This window comes from Tenrec ecaudatus, chromosome 10 (assembly GCF_050624435.1).
Source record: "Tenrec ecaudatus isolate mTenEca1 chromosome 10, mTenEca1.hap1, whole genome shotgun sequence".
In the NCBI taxonomy this organism is placed as follows: Eukaryota; Metazoa; Chordata; class Mammalia; order Afrosoricida; family Tenrecidae; genus Tenrec; species Tenrec ecaudatus.
In genome coordinates, this window is record NC_134539.1 from 44,685,266 (window position 1) to 44,701,872 (window position 16,607).

The following is a 16,607-nucleotide window of genomic DNA, read 5'->3' on the forward strand; positions in this document are numbered from 1 at the left end:
ATAAATGGGCACATTTATCCTCATATAGTGTACGTATTATGTTCCTGGCACTATGATTTTGCATATATTATTCAACACTTCCAAGAATTAATGACTTGAGTACTATTATTATCCTTTATCTTACTAATAAAGGAACAAGAATCAAATCCACTCATTCCATATTCAGCTATGGTGTGTCTCCTGTGTGTTTCTTAGATGGCAGGGACACATTAACAAAACAGACAAAATCTTGTCTGTGTCCAGTTCTGGGTGGTTTAGTTGGACTTTGATATGAAGTTCAAAGCCACCAGCCGATTTCAACTCCTGTAGAGTTACTGTCATGGAAACACACGGGCAGTTCTATCCTGTCCTATAGGGTAGCTATGAATGGCCATCAACTCAATGACATTGAAAGTTTTTGTTTGCTCCAGTTTCAGTCTGGGGTTTAGAGAAGCAAACGGGCTAAAACCATAAACATAATAACCATGTACATTTTCTAATGATAAATCCAATTCAAATACATGGCCAGCAAGTAAATTCCAGCTCATCCGGGTCCTACAATTTCTAAAGCTGTACTCTGTCTCCCACACCAGCAGCTAGGGGGTAAGACCCAGCAGCCTTTAGCAGCTAAGCCCTTCACCACCTGTAATTCTCAAAACCCAAACTCACTGCCTTCAAGTTGATTTCGACTCAAAGTGACCCCATAGGACGAGCAGCACACCCCTGTGGGTTTCGGAGACTGAATCTTTATAGAAGTTGCAAGCCTCGCCTTTCTCCCAGTCGCATTGTGGTTAGGTGCAGTGGAGTCGGTTCTGACTCAGCGATCTCGTGTTCAACAGAATGAAGTATTGCCTGGTCCTGTGCCACTCTCAAAAATCGTTCGTTCTTATGGTGTTAAATAAGTGCATACTCGGAAATCAACAACTAAATACAGGTTAGGTAACGTAGACTGTGAGGTTTGGATTTTAAATAGGGTGGCCAGGACACACCTCACTGGGGTGATGTTTGGGCACAGATTGGAAGTAGGCGACAGATCCAGATCTCTGAGAAGCGGCGGCGGCGGCAGCAGCAGCAGCAGCAGCAGCAGCAGCAGCGGTCCGCCCTCAGGCCAGGCCCGGCCGGTGCGCCCTGGTCGTCCGTGAGAGAAAGGTGCAAGGTAAGTCACTGGTAAAAACTTCTACTCCGGGTCAAATGGGGAATCGCTGGAGATTTCAGCGCCAAGGGCTGGCATAACTTGAGCTCCGATAGATCCTTTGGGTTTGGCCCCAATTCCGTTATTGCAGGAAACAAAACGTGGACTCCGGAGAGCCTGCAAGATTAACTTAAAGCAGCAAACATCACGGAGCCTCCGGCACAGAGCAAAGCGCCCTTTATGGGGGCTCTCTGGACCCTTTCGCTTAAAGGCCACGCCAAGATCACGCCTCGCCGTTCTCCAGCTCCCAGGCTCTGCTTCCACTCCGTGCGGCTGTCACGTAGCAATTCCCCCTTCGGGGATTGGGCGCCCGGGCGGGGTCTGGGCGAGGGCGGGACGCCGGCGGGTTGGGCGAAACGCCCGCCTGCAGACGCGCCAGGGAAGCCCGGAGGCTGAGCGCGCCAGCCCGCGCGGTCGCCCGTGTGCGCATGCGTACGCCCGGTCCCGACGGCCGACATTCCACAGCCGCATTGCGCTCCGCCCCGGATCCCGGGGAGGCGTTCGACGCCGCGCCTGCGCACAGCCTCGCCGCACCCTGCGCCTGCGCGCTCCGCCTGCCCGGCCCCAGCCTCGGGTTTTCCTGGAGGGGGAGGGGGTGCGTCTCGGCGAGTCACGACGATGGCGGCCACCATCCAGGGGTGAGCTAGCGGATTCCCTGCTGGTCGCTCAGGGCCCTTTGCGTCTCCTGCAGACTCAGCGGCTGGCGCGGGACGCAGCCCGGGCTCGCGTGGAAGGCCGCAGTCGCCGAGGCAGCGGCGCGGCCCGGCTGGGGAAGAAGCCGCCCCGCAGGGCGAATGTGACAAGCCCCCACCCCCACCGCCTTCCGAGTGCGCGAGGAGCGCCGGCGACCCCGGGGCCCGGCCAGGCCACAGACCCCGCCCAGCGGCCAGCACCCGGAGCGGCAGTGGAGCTGCGCGGTGGCACCATGCAGGTCACCCTGAAGACCCTCCAGCAGCAGACCTTTAAGATCGACATCGACCCCGAGGAGACGGTACGAGCGCGGGCCGCGGGCGGGCAGGGCCCGGGCGGCGCGGCCGCGTCCGCACGCGGGACCCTCCCAGGGTCCCCAGCTAGGCCCAGGCGGGCGCCCGCGCCGGGAGCGCCGCCCGCGCGCCAAGGAGGGCGCCCCGACTGCCGGCGCCAAGTGCGAGCGGCGAGCTTGGCGTGCGGCGCCCCGGACCCCTGGGAGGGTGGCCTGGGCATTGTGGTGCAAGGGGAAGCGGTGGCCCGACGCCCAGGGCCTGGTGGCAGATGGCGTGGAGCACGCTCGCGGGCACGGGAGGCCTCGGCCTGCAACTCGTGGTCGTGGGCCGGGGGGAGGGGGAGCCGGGGCGGGCTTTCTGGCGTAGGTTTACAGGTGGGGGAGGGAGATGAGGTGGCTGCTCTTGGGTGGACCGAATTAGGCGCCTAAGGTCTAGGGTGGGTGGTAACCGGAGATGGCGACCCAGAAGAGAGAGAAAAGTAGCGCGTTTGGTCTGCCGCAGTAATCGTTGGTGAGAAGTGGGAATGAGCGCTTTGCCGCTTTTCCCTCCAGAATGCTTAGTCCTTTATTTGCATAGTTCATGAAGCCCTCCACGCTACCCAGCCTACGGAGGTGGCACGGTCAGGCGTCTTTGATGGCGAAGAGTTCGTTCAAGCCTGGCCGAAACTCCACTCCAGGTGGCCTGGGTTCTCTGTTTCCGTGGTCTCGAGACATGTCGGACCCTTGCACATTCCCCCTAACTTAAGCATCCTCTCCGGAGTAGTAGCATTTCCGGGGCAATTTACCAAAATCCGTTCCTCGCCCCCCCCCCCCAACTGCAGTTTACGCCTCTGCTTGCAAAGAGACGCTAAGTTGAAGTCAGTGCGATTTTATCCCAAGAATCTAAAACTGGCCTGTAAATTTACTGCATGTGTTCTGGATACACCACTAAGGTTGTCATGCTAAGCTTAAACCAGCCACTTGCTGCCTTATCTGTGTATTTTTAAAGTTGATTATGTTTTTGGTGGAGATCAGGAGCATGGTGTTTTATTAGACACGAATTCCACTTGTGGCCCTGTAACATTTAGTATGAATCCTTTGTATGGTGGGGCACAGCTCCGGTTGCTGAGAGGTGAGGGCTATATGGTACTAGCTGGTGCTCAATAAATGGAATGGGTGGGGAGAATAATGGTTCAAGATCCAAGGATAGGCATTACCCTCCAATTTTATGAAGTTTCTCACTTGTTTAAGAAGCAATTTCTAACCTTTTTTGGAATTGGCAATACGATTTTGAATCCAAGACATTTCATTATAGTTAGAGGTTTATAGTGAGATATATTCTTGATTAAAAGATAGGGGAGATATCAATTTTCTCTGGGAAAATTCTATGTCCTTAGAAATAATTGCTTGGTGTAACATTGCTAATAGAATTAAATTCTTCCCTCATACTTAAATATTACTTAGTGTAAGTTAAAGGGTAAAAGTGAAAATGTTTCAGATACAGCTTTAGTTACAACCTCACATTACTTAGAAGAAATATTTGACTTTGGTTCTTTGTATTATATAAGGGGCTATAAAAAGTTTGGGAAAATGCAGTATCTTCCACTGTTCCTTGAAATTTTTGAAGCCTCCTTGTCTATGTTGGTGCTGCGGTTACCTTATCAGAGAATTAATGTAATACACAGGACTAATTACAGAATTATTAAAACATCAAAAAAGTTGTTTTACTTGTGGTAAATTTATTGAAGTTAAGTGACTTTTTGCAGCTCCAGTAAAATAATATGTTCCATAGGATTTGTATAGTTTTTAAGGTACTTTATAACCTTATCTAGACCTGAAATTTCTATTTGTATAGATTCTTAATTCTGTGACTGTCTGCCAGTTTGTTTCAAAGGGAATGTATTAAATTGTATGGATTTGAAGACAGACTTCTGTTTGTCTTCATAAAGTCCATTGTTCTGGAAGAGGAGCTCTTTTGCATTTTGTTTGGATTTATCTTCATAAATCTGGGGTAAGAAATTGAAACATTGAGTCCCTGCTGTATTGAAGAGCCTTAGAGGTGCCGGGAGGTAAGCATTGGGCTGCTGACATTTAGGTCTGGTTCAAAACCTGGCAGTTCTCAGGGAGAAAAATGAAACAGCCTGCTCCTGTAAGACTCAGTCTCAGAAACCGTTTGTAGGGGCCCTCCTAGGCCAAATTGATGTCAGTGAGTTGGTTACAGTGACATAGTGGTTTATATTTTATTGACTTTAAGTTTCAGGGTTTTTTTTTCCAAGGTAGAGCTATTTTAATTCACCCTTACTGATTTCTTATTAATTTGAATTCTTTTTTGAGCAGAGCATTGGAGTTGAATTCTGGTAAGGAAAAGAAACAATTCAAATTATATCAATATAGGGCCACTCTTCTCATTTACTCTGAGGACCAGGCAACCATGGATATTAAAAGCAGGACGTTAGTGAAACCTGTTCGCATATCCAAGGAGGCCTGGCACTGGGCTGCTAACTGAAAGTTGATGGTTCAAACCCACAAGTCCTGCTAGCTACTCCGCAGAAGATGAACCTGTCTCTTCTTGTAAAGATTTACATCCACTGATGGTGGGGGCGGGGTGTTGTTTTTTTAAGAAATAGTCACATCTAAAAGGATCTGATTTTGGCTTCTGAGATCTCTGTTTTGGCATATTTCTTTGATTTCAATGTATACCTATATGTGACTAAGGAAGTGAAATGACTTAAAATAGCTAATATTGAAATTCTAAGCCTTTTGAGGTAAAACCATGTAAGAATGGACTGAAGGATGAGGAGTGATTGATTTGTTGAACAAGTTTGATGCCAAACGAGCATTAACTGGCACTGTTGATGGAGGGAGTGCAGGGGCATTTAGGACATGACCTGTGCCTTGGAGATTTTTTTTTACTAATTGGGGCTCAGCAGATGTAGAGTGCGGAGGGGGTGGTTCTCCCCCAAAAAGCCCTCACGGATTCTGATGCATAGCAAACTTATAGGACAGTAGAACTGCCCCTGTGACTCTCCGACACCGTAACTCTGCATAGAGGAGTAGGCGGTCCGGTCCATTGGTCCATTGTTTGTCCTGTGGAGTGGCTGGTGGTTTGAACTGCAGACCTTGCAGTTAGCATCTCATCCACTATACCACCAGCTTGGGGGTATAGAAGGCGGAAAAGGCAAAAGCATTTTTTTTTTCAAGTTGGGATTTAGTACATATATCATTACGTCTTAATCATGTCAAATAGATCCAATCAATCTTTTTCTACATGGACACCTTGACATTGTCTACCTCCCATCCCCTATTCTACTTGCTGTCCTATAGGTTCATCATTCCTGGGCTTCAAAAGATTTGTTTTTAAGGTGTTTTTATTTGCTTTAATTTGAATGGTAAAACAGCCCTCTTTTTAAAAATGGCATAACTTTCTTACATGTACTAATCATTTTGTATCATTCACTACACTGGTAGCATTTGTTGCCTTTACTACATTTTATTTTTTAATATTTTTCAATAGTGTATCCTAATATTTAGACAATATGGAAAAAATGAGAAGGTAGTGTATAGAGAGAGGATGTTAAAGAGAACATTCTTAAATAGGTGAATTACTATTGCAACCCATTGTCATCAAGTTGATTGGTTCCAACTTCTAATGGCCCTATAGGACAAAGTAGAACTGCCCCATAAGGTTCCAAGGCTGTAATCTTGACAGAAGCAAGTTACCATAGCATTCTCTGTAATGGTTGGGGAATTTGAACCACTCACCTTTCAACTCTCAGACTCCTTATACTGTAAAAAATAGAACTTAACCTATAAAAGAAAACATTTTAGATACCTGACTGACTGCTCAGGAGCCCTGGTGTGCTGACAGGTAGTGCTGGCCTGCTTGCTAACCGTAGCAGTGGCCATTCAGACCTACCAGCCATTTTCACGTACCTGCTCCGGTAAAGCTGTGAGTCAGAATGGACTCGGCAATGGATTCGATTTTAATAGACCACTACTCAAAAAATTCTGCACAATTCTCAAGTTTGAGTGGTGTGAAGAAAATGGAATACATGGAATTTTTAAGCTATGATCCAAAGTCACTTTGTTTTTTTGCTTTAAAAAACTCAACTGCCACCAAGTTGATTCTGACTCATTGTGACCCTTCAGGGCAGGGTAGAACAGCCCATGTGTTTAAGGGCATGTTAAATTAAGGACAGGCTGACTAAATACAAATACGTTGAGATAATTGCAGTACAAGCAATACAATGCAGTATTAAATTCATTCATAGATACTGTCCCCAACCCAGATCTCACTCAGGGCTGAAAAACAAGGCAGAGCAGCTGAAGGGGAAAGGGGAAAGCTTACTGTGGTTGATGAAGCTGAGACTAGAGTCTCCAAGGCAGCTTCCTGAAAAAAGAGATTTAGAGGTGTACGCTAGGATATTGAAGGGATGATAAATGTGTAGCAGATTTCTCTGAAACTCGTGAATATGCATGAGGGCAGTAGGGTTATGGACACGAAATGGCTTAGAGGATCACTTACTTTGAAGTATCTTTCCCATTGGTCTGGTGGTGTGAGGCTAGAAGTCCAAATTCAGGTCGCTGGCTCTACAGCAGCGGTTCTCAACCTGCGGGTCGTCAGTTCTTTGGTGATTGAACAGCTCTTTCACGGGGTCACTAGATTCATAACAGTAACAAAATTACAGTGATGAAGTAGCAACGAAAATAATTTTATGGTTGGGGGTCACCACCACATGAGGAACTGTATGAAAGCGTCCCGGCATGAGGAAGGTTGAGAACCATTGTTCCAGTGGGATAGAACAATAACACATGCTGGAAATGAGTATGATCAGGTGATGTGATAGAATATGGTTAGGTGGTTACTTTTTAGGTTGAATTGTCACAGAAGGACTATGAACAAAGTTGCATTTGAGCTTTTGTGATTTTAGAAGATTCCTGCAGGGGCAGTGAATTAATGTGGTTCTTTTAGCCAAGTCTCTAACTCCTATCCAATGAGTGGAGTTGCTTGGGAGGGGAAGATACCGACAGGATTCACCTGTGAGTAACTGTTACAGGATTCGATGTGACTGCCATCCTGCTGAGTGTAAAATCAGCCCTTTAAGAAACAGGAGGGGGGAACTCTTACTACTAGCATACTAGCAAGAGTCAGGAGTGGAATGTGTCCTGGACCCCAAGATCCCTGCAGTGAACCTCCTTGGTTTAGAAGACAGGAGCAGCAGCAGAAACACGAGTTCAGAGCATGGGACAGTGGTCGGTGAATTTACCAGCCCACAGAACAAGTGAAATTGAATACTTGGGGGCAGGGGCGTGGGTTGTAAAGTGAGCTGCCTTCAGGTACTTACTTAGGGGAACTGGGTTTGCTGCCCTCCTCCCACCCCTCAACCCCCAGTGCCTTCAAGTTGAGGTTTACTGGCGTGTCATACCCTTTGGCTATTTATTGGCTGTCCTGAAAGTACTTTGTAGCAAGTGCTGGTGGAATAACTGTCTTAAGCATTTCCACTTGTTAAAGGCCCTTAATCCTCTATATAGCAAGCATTGTCAGAAATAAATGGTAGAAAGGAGCAGTTGAAAAGTAGAATGTTGTGGTAGATAATCTGTCTTTCCTAACATACTCTCCTTTTAGAGAGTGTTTTGGCAAGGGTCAAACCACTTGGAGATTTTTGAGCATTTTAAGTGGGGGAGAAGTAAAATGATTTGAGAAGATTTCTTAGCTGTAGAACAGGTAATAGGGTGAACAAGAATGGAAGGGAGACCCATAAAGAGACTTATACCACAAACTTAGCAATTGGAGGAAAGTGAATGAAGTTGGGATGTTTGGGGGAGTAGAGTTGAGGACTGATGGATTGAATGGGTAAAAACAAGAAGTAAATGATTAAACAGATTTTGGTTGTGTCGGTTGTATTGTGTGCGTGCGCGCGCGCGTTTGCTTTCTGAAATGTAGAAAGGTTGGAAAAGGAGCCAGTTTAGGGTGAGAACTCAAGGCCAAGGTTGTGACACCTCCTAAGGAACTGATGTGTTACATGTGTCTCAATTCCAGAAAGAAATCCATCTGGAGATAGAAATTTGAAAATAGCCGGCATATATATAGCTGACAAGTGGAAGTAGATGAAATAATCTAGCAGCCTTTTCAAACTCTACTTCCTTGAGAGAATTAAATTAGAATAGCAAGATTTCTTTTGCATGTAGCAAGCTAACTTCTGAACATCTAGAATGATTCTTTAGTTGAACTGTCCTTGGGGAAGTTAAACTGTTGAGGATTTTGCTATACATACTGATGGATCCTAGTTCTGAACCATGAACTGCTCCAATCGATGTAAGAACAGATGTGACCTTTTGGCAACTTGTTGACCTTGGTGAGCAATCTCTAGGGAGTGGTAGGGCTAGAGGTATGAGTAGAATGAGGGAAAATGGGGGAAGTCGTGAAAATAGTTATAGACATTCACTATGAGCTATCCTTTTTCCTGATACAACTATCTTTGTGAATTAATAAATATGAATTTGGTCATATAATTTCGAGCCTCAAAATGTGTGTTAGGCATTGTTGTAAAAGGAAACTCAAACCAGCATGTGTATATTGCAGTACTTTTAAAAAATAGTACATTTTTTAAAAAAGGAAATGGAAACGAAGGTGAATTCTGAGTTGTCCTGGAGTCACACACTAAATGACCTTGGTAGGATCTGGATCTAAAAGCGCAGAACTTCATACAACAGAAAACTTAAGGTATTCTAATTCAGTTCTCAAGGAACTAGGCTTCTTAAACTCCTTTTATCCAGTGGTCTTTTAATCTGTTCTTTCTCAGTTACTTACCATATATACTGGTTGTTGGCGGAGTTTTTCAGCATATTTTTAATGCCGTTTTTGTTGTAAAATTGGGTACCTCAGCGGATATCTGGGTGGGCTTATACTTGAGTATATACGATAGTCTCTTGTCTAGTAGCTGCTGTGGGCTTGTTAGGTGCTGTATAGTTGATGGTTTTGACTTAGAGTAGAACTGCCTCAGGGTTTACTTGTTATATCTTTATCATTTCATCTATCTGCTGAATGAACATCTGATAAGCTGAGCTATGTGAAGAAGAGGGAGATCGAATAACAACTTGCTTATGCAGGTGATGCAATATCAAAGACAGTGGGGATTACACCTCAGCATAAAGGAAGCATAACCTCACAACTGGACCAGATGAACATAGAAACAGAAAATGTCAAAGATGTCAAGGACGTCACTCTTTGGACCCACAATCAAGGCCTATGGAAGCAGCAGTCAAGTCAACCGAGATGTTCGTTAGCAATATGTACAGCCCAGAAAGACCTCTTGTTAAAAAGCAAAGGTGTCATTTTGAAGATTAATGTGTGCCTTACCTAAGCCATACTATTTTCACTTTTTTTCATGTATATTCAGTAGCTGGACAATAAGAAGATTGTAGAACTGATGCCATTGGATTGGTGTTGGTAAGGAATATTGAATAGAGCACAGACTGCCAGAAGACCGAGTGCAGCCAAGACTGCTGCTTGGAATCAAGAGTGTCAGACGCCCTCTCCGTTATCTGGAGGGATCAATCCCTTGGGAGGAAGGACTTTGTAAAGTTGTGGGTCAGCAAAAGACGAGCCTCAGTGAGTGCCTGCAACTCTGGGCTCAAACAGTTGTGAGGGTTGCACAGGTCCGGGCAGTGTTTTGTTCTGTTGTGCATGAGTTCCTATGTAACTCAACTAACGGTAATGTTCATGGAAGCAGATCTGTGGGTCTTACAGCAGATTTGGGTTCAATAATGTACTGGGATGACTCTCAGAACTTAGCAATTGTACTGTACTTACAACCATCCTTTATTATACACAAGAAGGATACAAATGGAGGGATATGGGGCAAGGTCTGGAAGTGTCTCACTGAAATTTCCATGCCTGAGAGGCAAATCTTCTTGCCAACCAGAAAGCTTGCCAAGCCTGTTACAACTTTGATTAGCCTTTAAGCCCCAGATCCAAACACCTCAGTTTTGGAAAACTGAGAGTGTTTGGATCTGGGGCTTAAAGGCTAATCAAAACTGAGAGTTATTTCTTTAGAACTTAGAATAAAAGCCACTTTATATGTGGTCCACACAAAATTTTATCATGTATGCTCGCTCTGCCACCATCATCTGCTGTCAGGTTGACCCTGGCTTGTTTATGTCAGTGTTGCAGAATAGAAACATGCTCTAGAGCAGTGGTTCTCAACCTTTCTAATGCCGTGACCCTTTCATACAGTTCCTCGTGTTGTGGTGACTCTCCGAACCATAACATTATTTTCGTTGCTACTTCATCACTGTCATTTTGCTACTGTTATGAATCGGGCGACCCCTGTGAAAGGGTTGTTTTGACCTTCCCCAAAAGGGTTGCGACCTACAGGCTGAGAACCGCTGGGACACAAGGATTCCAACGCTGCATTTTTGGAAAGTTGATTGCCAGATCGTTCTTGCAAAGTTACCTTTAGACAGCTGAAACCTTCATACACTTCATTAACACTGCACTTATTTTGGGTGCATTTTTTAAGCCATTTTGAGTCAAAGCCAATTGCATTTGAATCTACTTTTGAAATCGATCTCATTAAGCGTTTTCCTCACCTTCACTGGCCCTCAACTTCAGTGAACTTGATGTTCTCTCGTATTCTCTTTGCTGAGGTATCCAGAGTACACAGTGAAGACAATGTTCTGCCGTTAATATACTACAAATGTTGAATGAAGGCCATTCTCATTTCCCCAGCTTAGTTGACAATTTTTTGAATAGTTTGGAAGCGGATTGCATCCTTGGTTTCAAAATTGTAAGACTATTCTAGCTCATATATAAATTTTCCATTAGTTTAGAAAGAATGTGCTCATTTTAAGCCTCTAGTAGAACAGTGAACCCTGCTGAAGGGCACAAACCCGTTTCCAAATGCTGCATTGCAACGTGTGATGCCGCAAAGGGCTAACTACACAGCTGAGCTTCATGAATCCTTAAACATCAAGCCAGCATAGTTCACAGGAGAGGGGTCAGCTGCAGGAGGCAAGTACCTAGCAATTGGGGCCTCAATGCTTCAACAGATCATTTTTTGGTATACACACGTTGAATAGTGCCTTTTTTAAAAAAATGAAATCTGCTTTCAGAATTGGCATGTTTTTCTGTATGGTATCTACCGCTTTTATAATTAACCTGTACCTGAATAATCACCCCCAAGTGGCTTCAAATAATAATTACATAGTTTCTGTGATCCAGGAGTGTAGGGGGATGTCTTAGCTGGCTGATTTTGACTTGAGAAAAACCTTTCTACTCCATAAAGAGTTAAACAGCTCTGGAAACTCACTGGGGCAGTTCTACCCTGCCCTATGGGGCTGCTGGGAGTCAATAGCTAGGTGATTTGATTTACAATCTCTTTGGATGTTGTATTTTATCTGATGAGAACTTGACTGAGACTAGAGAAATTGTTCCAAAGTGAGTCATGTGACTTGCAACTTGGTACTGGTAGTTGGCTGGGGGACTTGATTCCTCCTAAACTTCTCCCAGCCTGCTTGAGTGTCCTCATTACACGACTGCCTTCCCTTTCCCCTTATATGAGTAATACAGGAGAACAAGATAAAAGCCATGCAATGGCTCTATAATGAGCCACGTGAGCCACCTACTGTCACTGGTGCTAGCACTAGTACAGTGTTGGGGAGACCCACACGAACCAAATGCATGCCATCCAGTTGATTCGGACTCTGACTGGCCCTGTAAAAGGTTTCTGAGACTGGTAGTCTTTACTTGAACCAGCCCTACGATTGGCAGGCCAATGTTTTAACCCAGAAACACGTGGCTCTTTATAGTGTGGGAAAGGTTGTGCTTTAAAAATGTCAGTGCTGTGAGGAGGCAAGGTCATGGGAGGGAGCCTTGGGGGCTGGTTCGTGTAGCCTCAGAGTCGTCGTTCAGATGAAGTGGGTCCAGGATGGCGAGGCTCTTTGTCCCACAGGAGCGCGGGGATGTGCTGCTCGGTGTCTCTCTACAGGTGGCGTCCAGCTGCATGTACTAATCTGGCCCCATGGTTGTTGTTTTTTGTTTTTAAGGGAGCTGCTCTTTATTCTTTCCCTCTGGTGGCTTTAAAGACCTCAAACTCGTGAGTGACAGAGCAGTGAGACTCCAGGGAGCATCCTGTTCCCCACAGCACTCCATCCTTCCCCTGCTGGCTCCCGTCACTAGCAGCCACAGTGGTGTGCTGCCTTTCATTGCTGGTGCATGGCCACTGCTTCTCTGTTCTGTGGGCTTTGGCGGTCCTGGCTGGCCTTGGAGCCCTTGTTAGGCTCCCGTCATCTCTGGGCAGAAATAGATGATCAGGAAGAAGCCACTGAACACCCACACAGTTGTGTCTTAAAGTCATCTCCCCACACCTCCCATGTGTTCAATAAACTCACTGCTATTGAGTCTCTACCTTATAGGGGAGGATAGAAGTCCTATGGGTTTCCGAGACCATAACTCTCTTATAGGAGTAAATAACCTGGCCTCTTTCTTTCCTGAGGATCAGGTAGTAGTTTTGAAATGCCACTTTGCGGTTGGCAACCTCTTTGAACCCCACTTCACCACTAAGGCTGAAAAGTTTTGGTCTGGCTGCCAGCCCAGCCGCATGCCAAGCAAAGCCTGCTTCCGTTATCCATTGGATACAGCTTTCAATTTAAAGCCCACTGAAGAGTTTTAACATAATAGACTATTGAATTGAACTGTTGATTTTATGGACACCTGTATATAATGAGGGTGCTTTAAAAAGTTAGGAAAAATTGAATTTAAAGATTAAAAACCTTCTCAATGTGAAGAAAGCTGATGGTGCCCAGCTATCAAAAGATACAGCGTCTGGGGTCTTAAAGGCTCGAAGATAAACAAGTGGCCATCTGGCTCAGAAGCAACAAAGCCCACATGGAAGAAACACGCCAGCCTGTGTGACCACGAGCTGTTGAAGGGATCAGGTATCAAGCATCAAGGAACAAAAAATCATACCATTGAAAATGTGGGTGAGTGCAGAGTGGAGATTCAAAGCCCAGTGGTAGCCAACCGGACACCCCTTGCCGAGGGGTTGTGGGGGGGAGGAGATGAGCCAGTCACGGTAGCAAAGATGAAACATATAACTTTCCTCTAGTTCTTAAATACTTCCTCCTCCCTCCCAACCCCCCCCACTATCATGATCCCAATTCTACCTTACAAATCTGGCTAGACCAGAGGATGTACATAGGCACAGATAGCAACTGGGAATCCAGGACAGATGACTCTTCCAGGACCAGTGGTGAGAGTGGTGATGCCTGGAGGGTGGAGAGAACATAGGGTAGGAAGGGGGAACTGATTACAGGAATCTACGTATGGCCTCCTCCCTGGGGGATGGACAGCAGAGAAGAAGGTGGGGGAGATGTCGGGCAGTGTAATATATGACACAATAATTTATGAAGGGTGAAGGGTTCATGAGGTAGGGAGGAGTGGGGAGGGAGGGGGAAAATGAGCAGCAGATATTAAGGGCTCAAGCAGAAGGCAAATGTTTTGAGAATGTTGATGGCAACAAATGTACATATGTTCTTGACACAGTGGATGTATGTATGGATTGTGATAAGAATTGTATGAGCCCCCAATAAAATGATTTTTAAAAGCCTTCTTAATGTAAACTTGATCAAGTTTTATGAGTGATGATATTAGCTACTTAGTCCGTCCCTATAGAATTTGAAGATCCTGGCTTCCACTTGGGTCCTAGCAGTTTGGGCGGTGGGCAAAGCGGCAACTGCCAGGCAACCCAGCTTCAAGAAAGCTCTGTGGGCCCTGTGGTCCTCAGGGATCTGGCAAGTGCCCTCCCCACAGGGTGTGTCCAGAAGGAAGGTCAGCTGGGCTGAAGGGGGTGGTGAAGGAGGAGCTCAGGCGAGGCTGTCAGTAAAGCTCACCTGCACAAGTGGAGATGGAGACAACAAGGGCAGCAGGAAAGAAAAACGGGAACAAAGATAAGACAGGCTCAAGTAGCTAACCAGGAAACTAAAGATTTATGTGCTGAAAATGGAGAAATGAAAAACAAGGAGAGGACAGTCTCTAATGAAGCAGGAGAAAAATAAGCCAATTCTGATCAATGTTTATCATGTCTTATCTGTGGGTCCTGTTACCCCTTCTTGTAAATCCAGAGGAACATTTTCATAAATTATTTTGTAAATGCACGTTTTTTAGCAGTTTAAAAACATTTTTAACAAGAAAGAAATCCCACTTCATCCCACTTTGTAATTGTAAATGGTTTTTTTAAAAGATGTGAAGTAATTTTCTGGTTGTTTACAGTTTGGTACAACCAGAAAATAGTGGGATGTTGAATTGTGGGAAGATCTGACTGTTGTGGGTATCAACATAACATTCCATGGGATGGGGGAATACATAATACAGACATACTTAATGGAAATTTGGAGTCACTGTAATGCACTTGTATAACTTGAACATCTAAAATTTTGTTTCCTTGTTTGCTTCTTAATATGTCTGAAAACCATTCTGTCATGGCTTTCTCAGCAGTTCTGTGTGTATTCTGCAACACCATTGTTAGCGGTAGTCCAGTTTTCCTGATAACCTTTGCTATATGCTGTGAAGGGTCGAACATTTGAGTGTAATGTTGGACATTAAATTGTGAATTAGTGGGACTTAAGATGTAACATCTTATTAACATTTGAAGATAATGGTACTTGATAAAATTTGTCTCCAAATTTAAAGCTGAAAAGTCACTGGAATTTATATCTGCATGCCACTTTAGGATTTTGGAGTGTGCATTAAGAATTATGTAAAAATTGTTCAGAATGTCTTTGTACTGATCTCAAAACAAAATGCCAGGTACAAAAGACAAAAATGAGAGTTGAAGATCCCAGGAATTTAACCATCTTAATCAAGTAATTTTACCTTGTTAAAGAACTAAAATGTCAAAAGGAGCCACAACAAAACTAGCATATATGTCTAATGATTTCTCATTGAAACCTGGCAAAATTGACGTAGTTTGAGAGGAGCAAGTAGGAGTATTGGTGTGGTAAGGACTCTCGTGAAGTTTCCCAGGCTTTTTTTCTGCTAAAATTTGATTGACTTTCTCTAAATAATCTCATAATACATAAATGCTATTTTTTTGGACCATCAGAAAGCCAATAAGCCAAGTGCCGTGAACATCCCACCAAAGCGGTTGCACTGACCTTGTCTCTTGACTGATCAATTCACTCTTCTGTTTGGGGCCGCTTCCATCTCTTGGTAGCCATGGCTTTTATTTTGTGCTTTGTCTTCAAGATCGTACTGGTAAAGCCATGTTTCAGCTCCAATGAGAATTCTTCCCCCAAAATGCTTTGAAATTGATGTCACGTGTTAAAAATTTCTATCAAAAGTTGTGCTTCTGTCTGCAGCAGATCTGGGCACAACAGTTTTGGGCATTCAGCAGAAAGTTTGTTCGGCTTGAATTTTCCCATCAGACTTGTGTAACCTAAACCGCTTGAACGTTAGGGTGTTAGATAGTGTGTCTGTTACTAACCTGTGGTCCTCTTCAGTTGGGGCGCAGGCATCGTCAGTATCATTGTTCCTTAAACACATGCCCCATTTGTAAACTGCTACGTTCTTTGGGGTGGGCGCCCACAAGCTTTTTGTTGTTGTTCATGTGACATTATTTCTCTAAAAAAATTATTGGGGGCACTTAAATCTCTCATAACAATCCATATATCAATCCAAAATCCATGTATTAAGCACATTTGTACATCATCATTTCTAAAACATTTTCTTTGTACTTGAGCCCTGGTATCACTCCTCCTCTCTACCCCCCAACACACACACACACACACACACACACACACACACACACACACACACACCCCACCCCACCCCTGGCTTTTTGTAAAGCATCACTGATTTCCTCGTTCTTCTATTGAAGCTTCATCATAAATTTGATGTTTGTCAGTGCTTCAGTTAGCAGAATTCATGCTCCAGTGAGGACTCTTTTCAAACCAATTTCTTAATTTTCTTAGTGCCTCAAACTAAATCTTGTTGCGATGTGTTGTAAGTTAGCAGAGTTTATGTTGGTACAAAAATATTTTGAAATCTGCAGTTTTTTCGTAGTAATCGTTTTCCATGTACTTTTTGAAGAACCCTCTTACAATGTTTGTGTAAGACCTAAATCACATAACTTTCTATATTATGGAATGCTGTGGACAGTGAGTAGTGCATATTTGGACAGAGCTTGCATTGGTTTGTGCTAGTCATCCAGCCATGATATTTTAAAACTATCTGTTGAAACTTGCATAATTAATTGTTTTTAGTATTTAATTGTATAAGAAAAAATAAACTAACATTGAAGAAGTTGGATTATCACAAGAACACTCAATTGCGGACCTAGTCATTTAAAAAAGTCTTAGAAATCTTACGTAAAGGTGCTGTGTAAAGATACTTGAATGTAATGTACTAAACATTCAGTTATTACGAACATAATATACAATCTATATCTGCTGAACTGAAATCACTACTTTGATTAT

At 44.3% G+C, this 16,607-nt stretch overlaps 1 protein-coding gene across 1 annotated transcript in view; it reads left to right on the top strand.

The window, feature by feature from the left end:
* Positions 1-1,737: 1,737 nt before the first annotated feature.
* The window catches only part of RAD23B (RAD23 nucleotide excision repair protein B), a 45,752-nt gene continuing 30,882 nt past the window's right edge, over positions 1,738-16,607 (top strand). Inside the window, exon 1 of the mRNA XM_075560278.1 lies at positions 1,738-2,162. Within this exon, the coding sequence (XP_075416393.1) occupies positions 2,097-2,162 (66 nt within the window). The 5' untranslated portion in view covers positions 1,738-2,096. The remainder of the gene's footprint in view (positions 2,163-16,607) is intronic.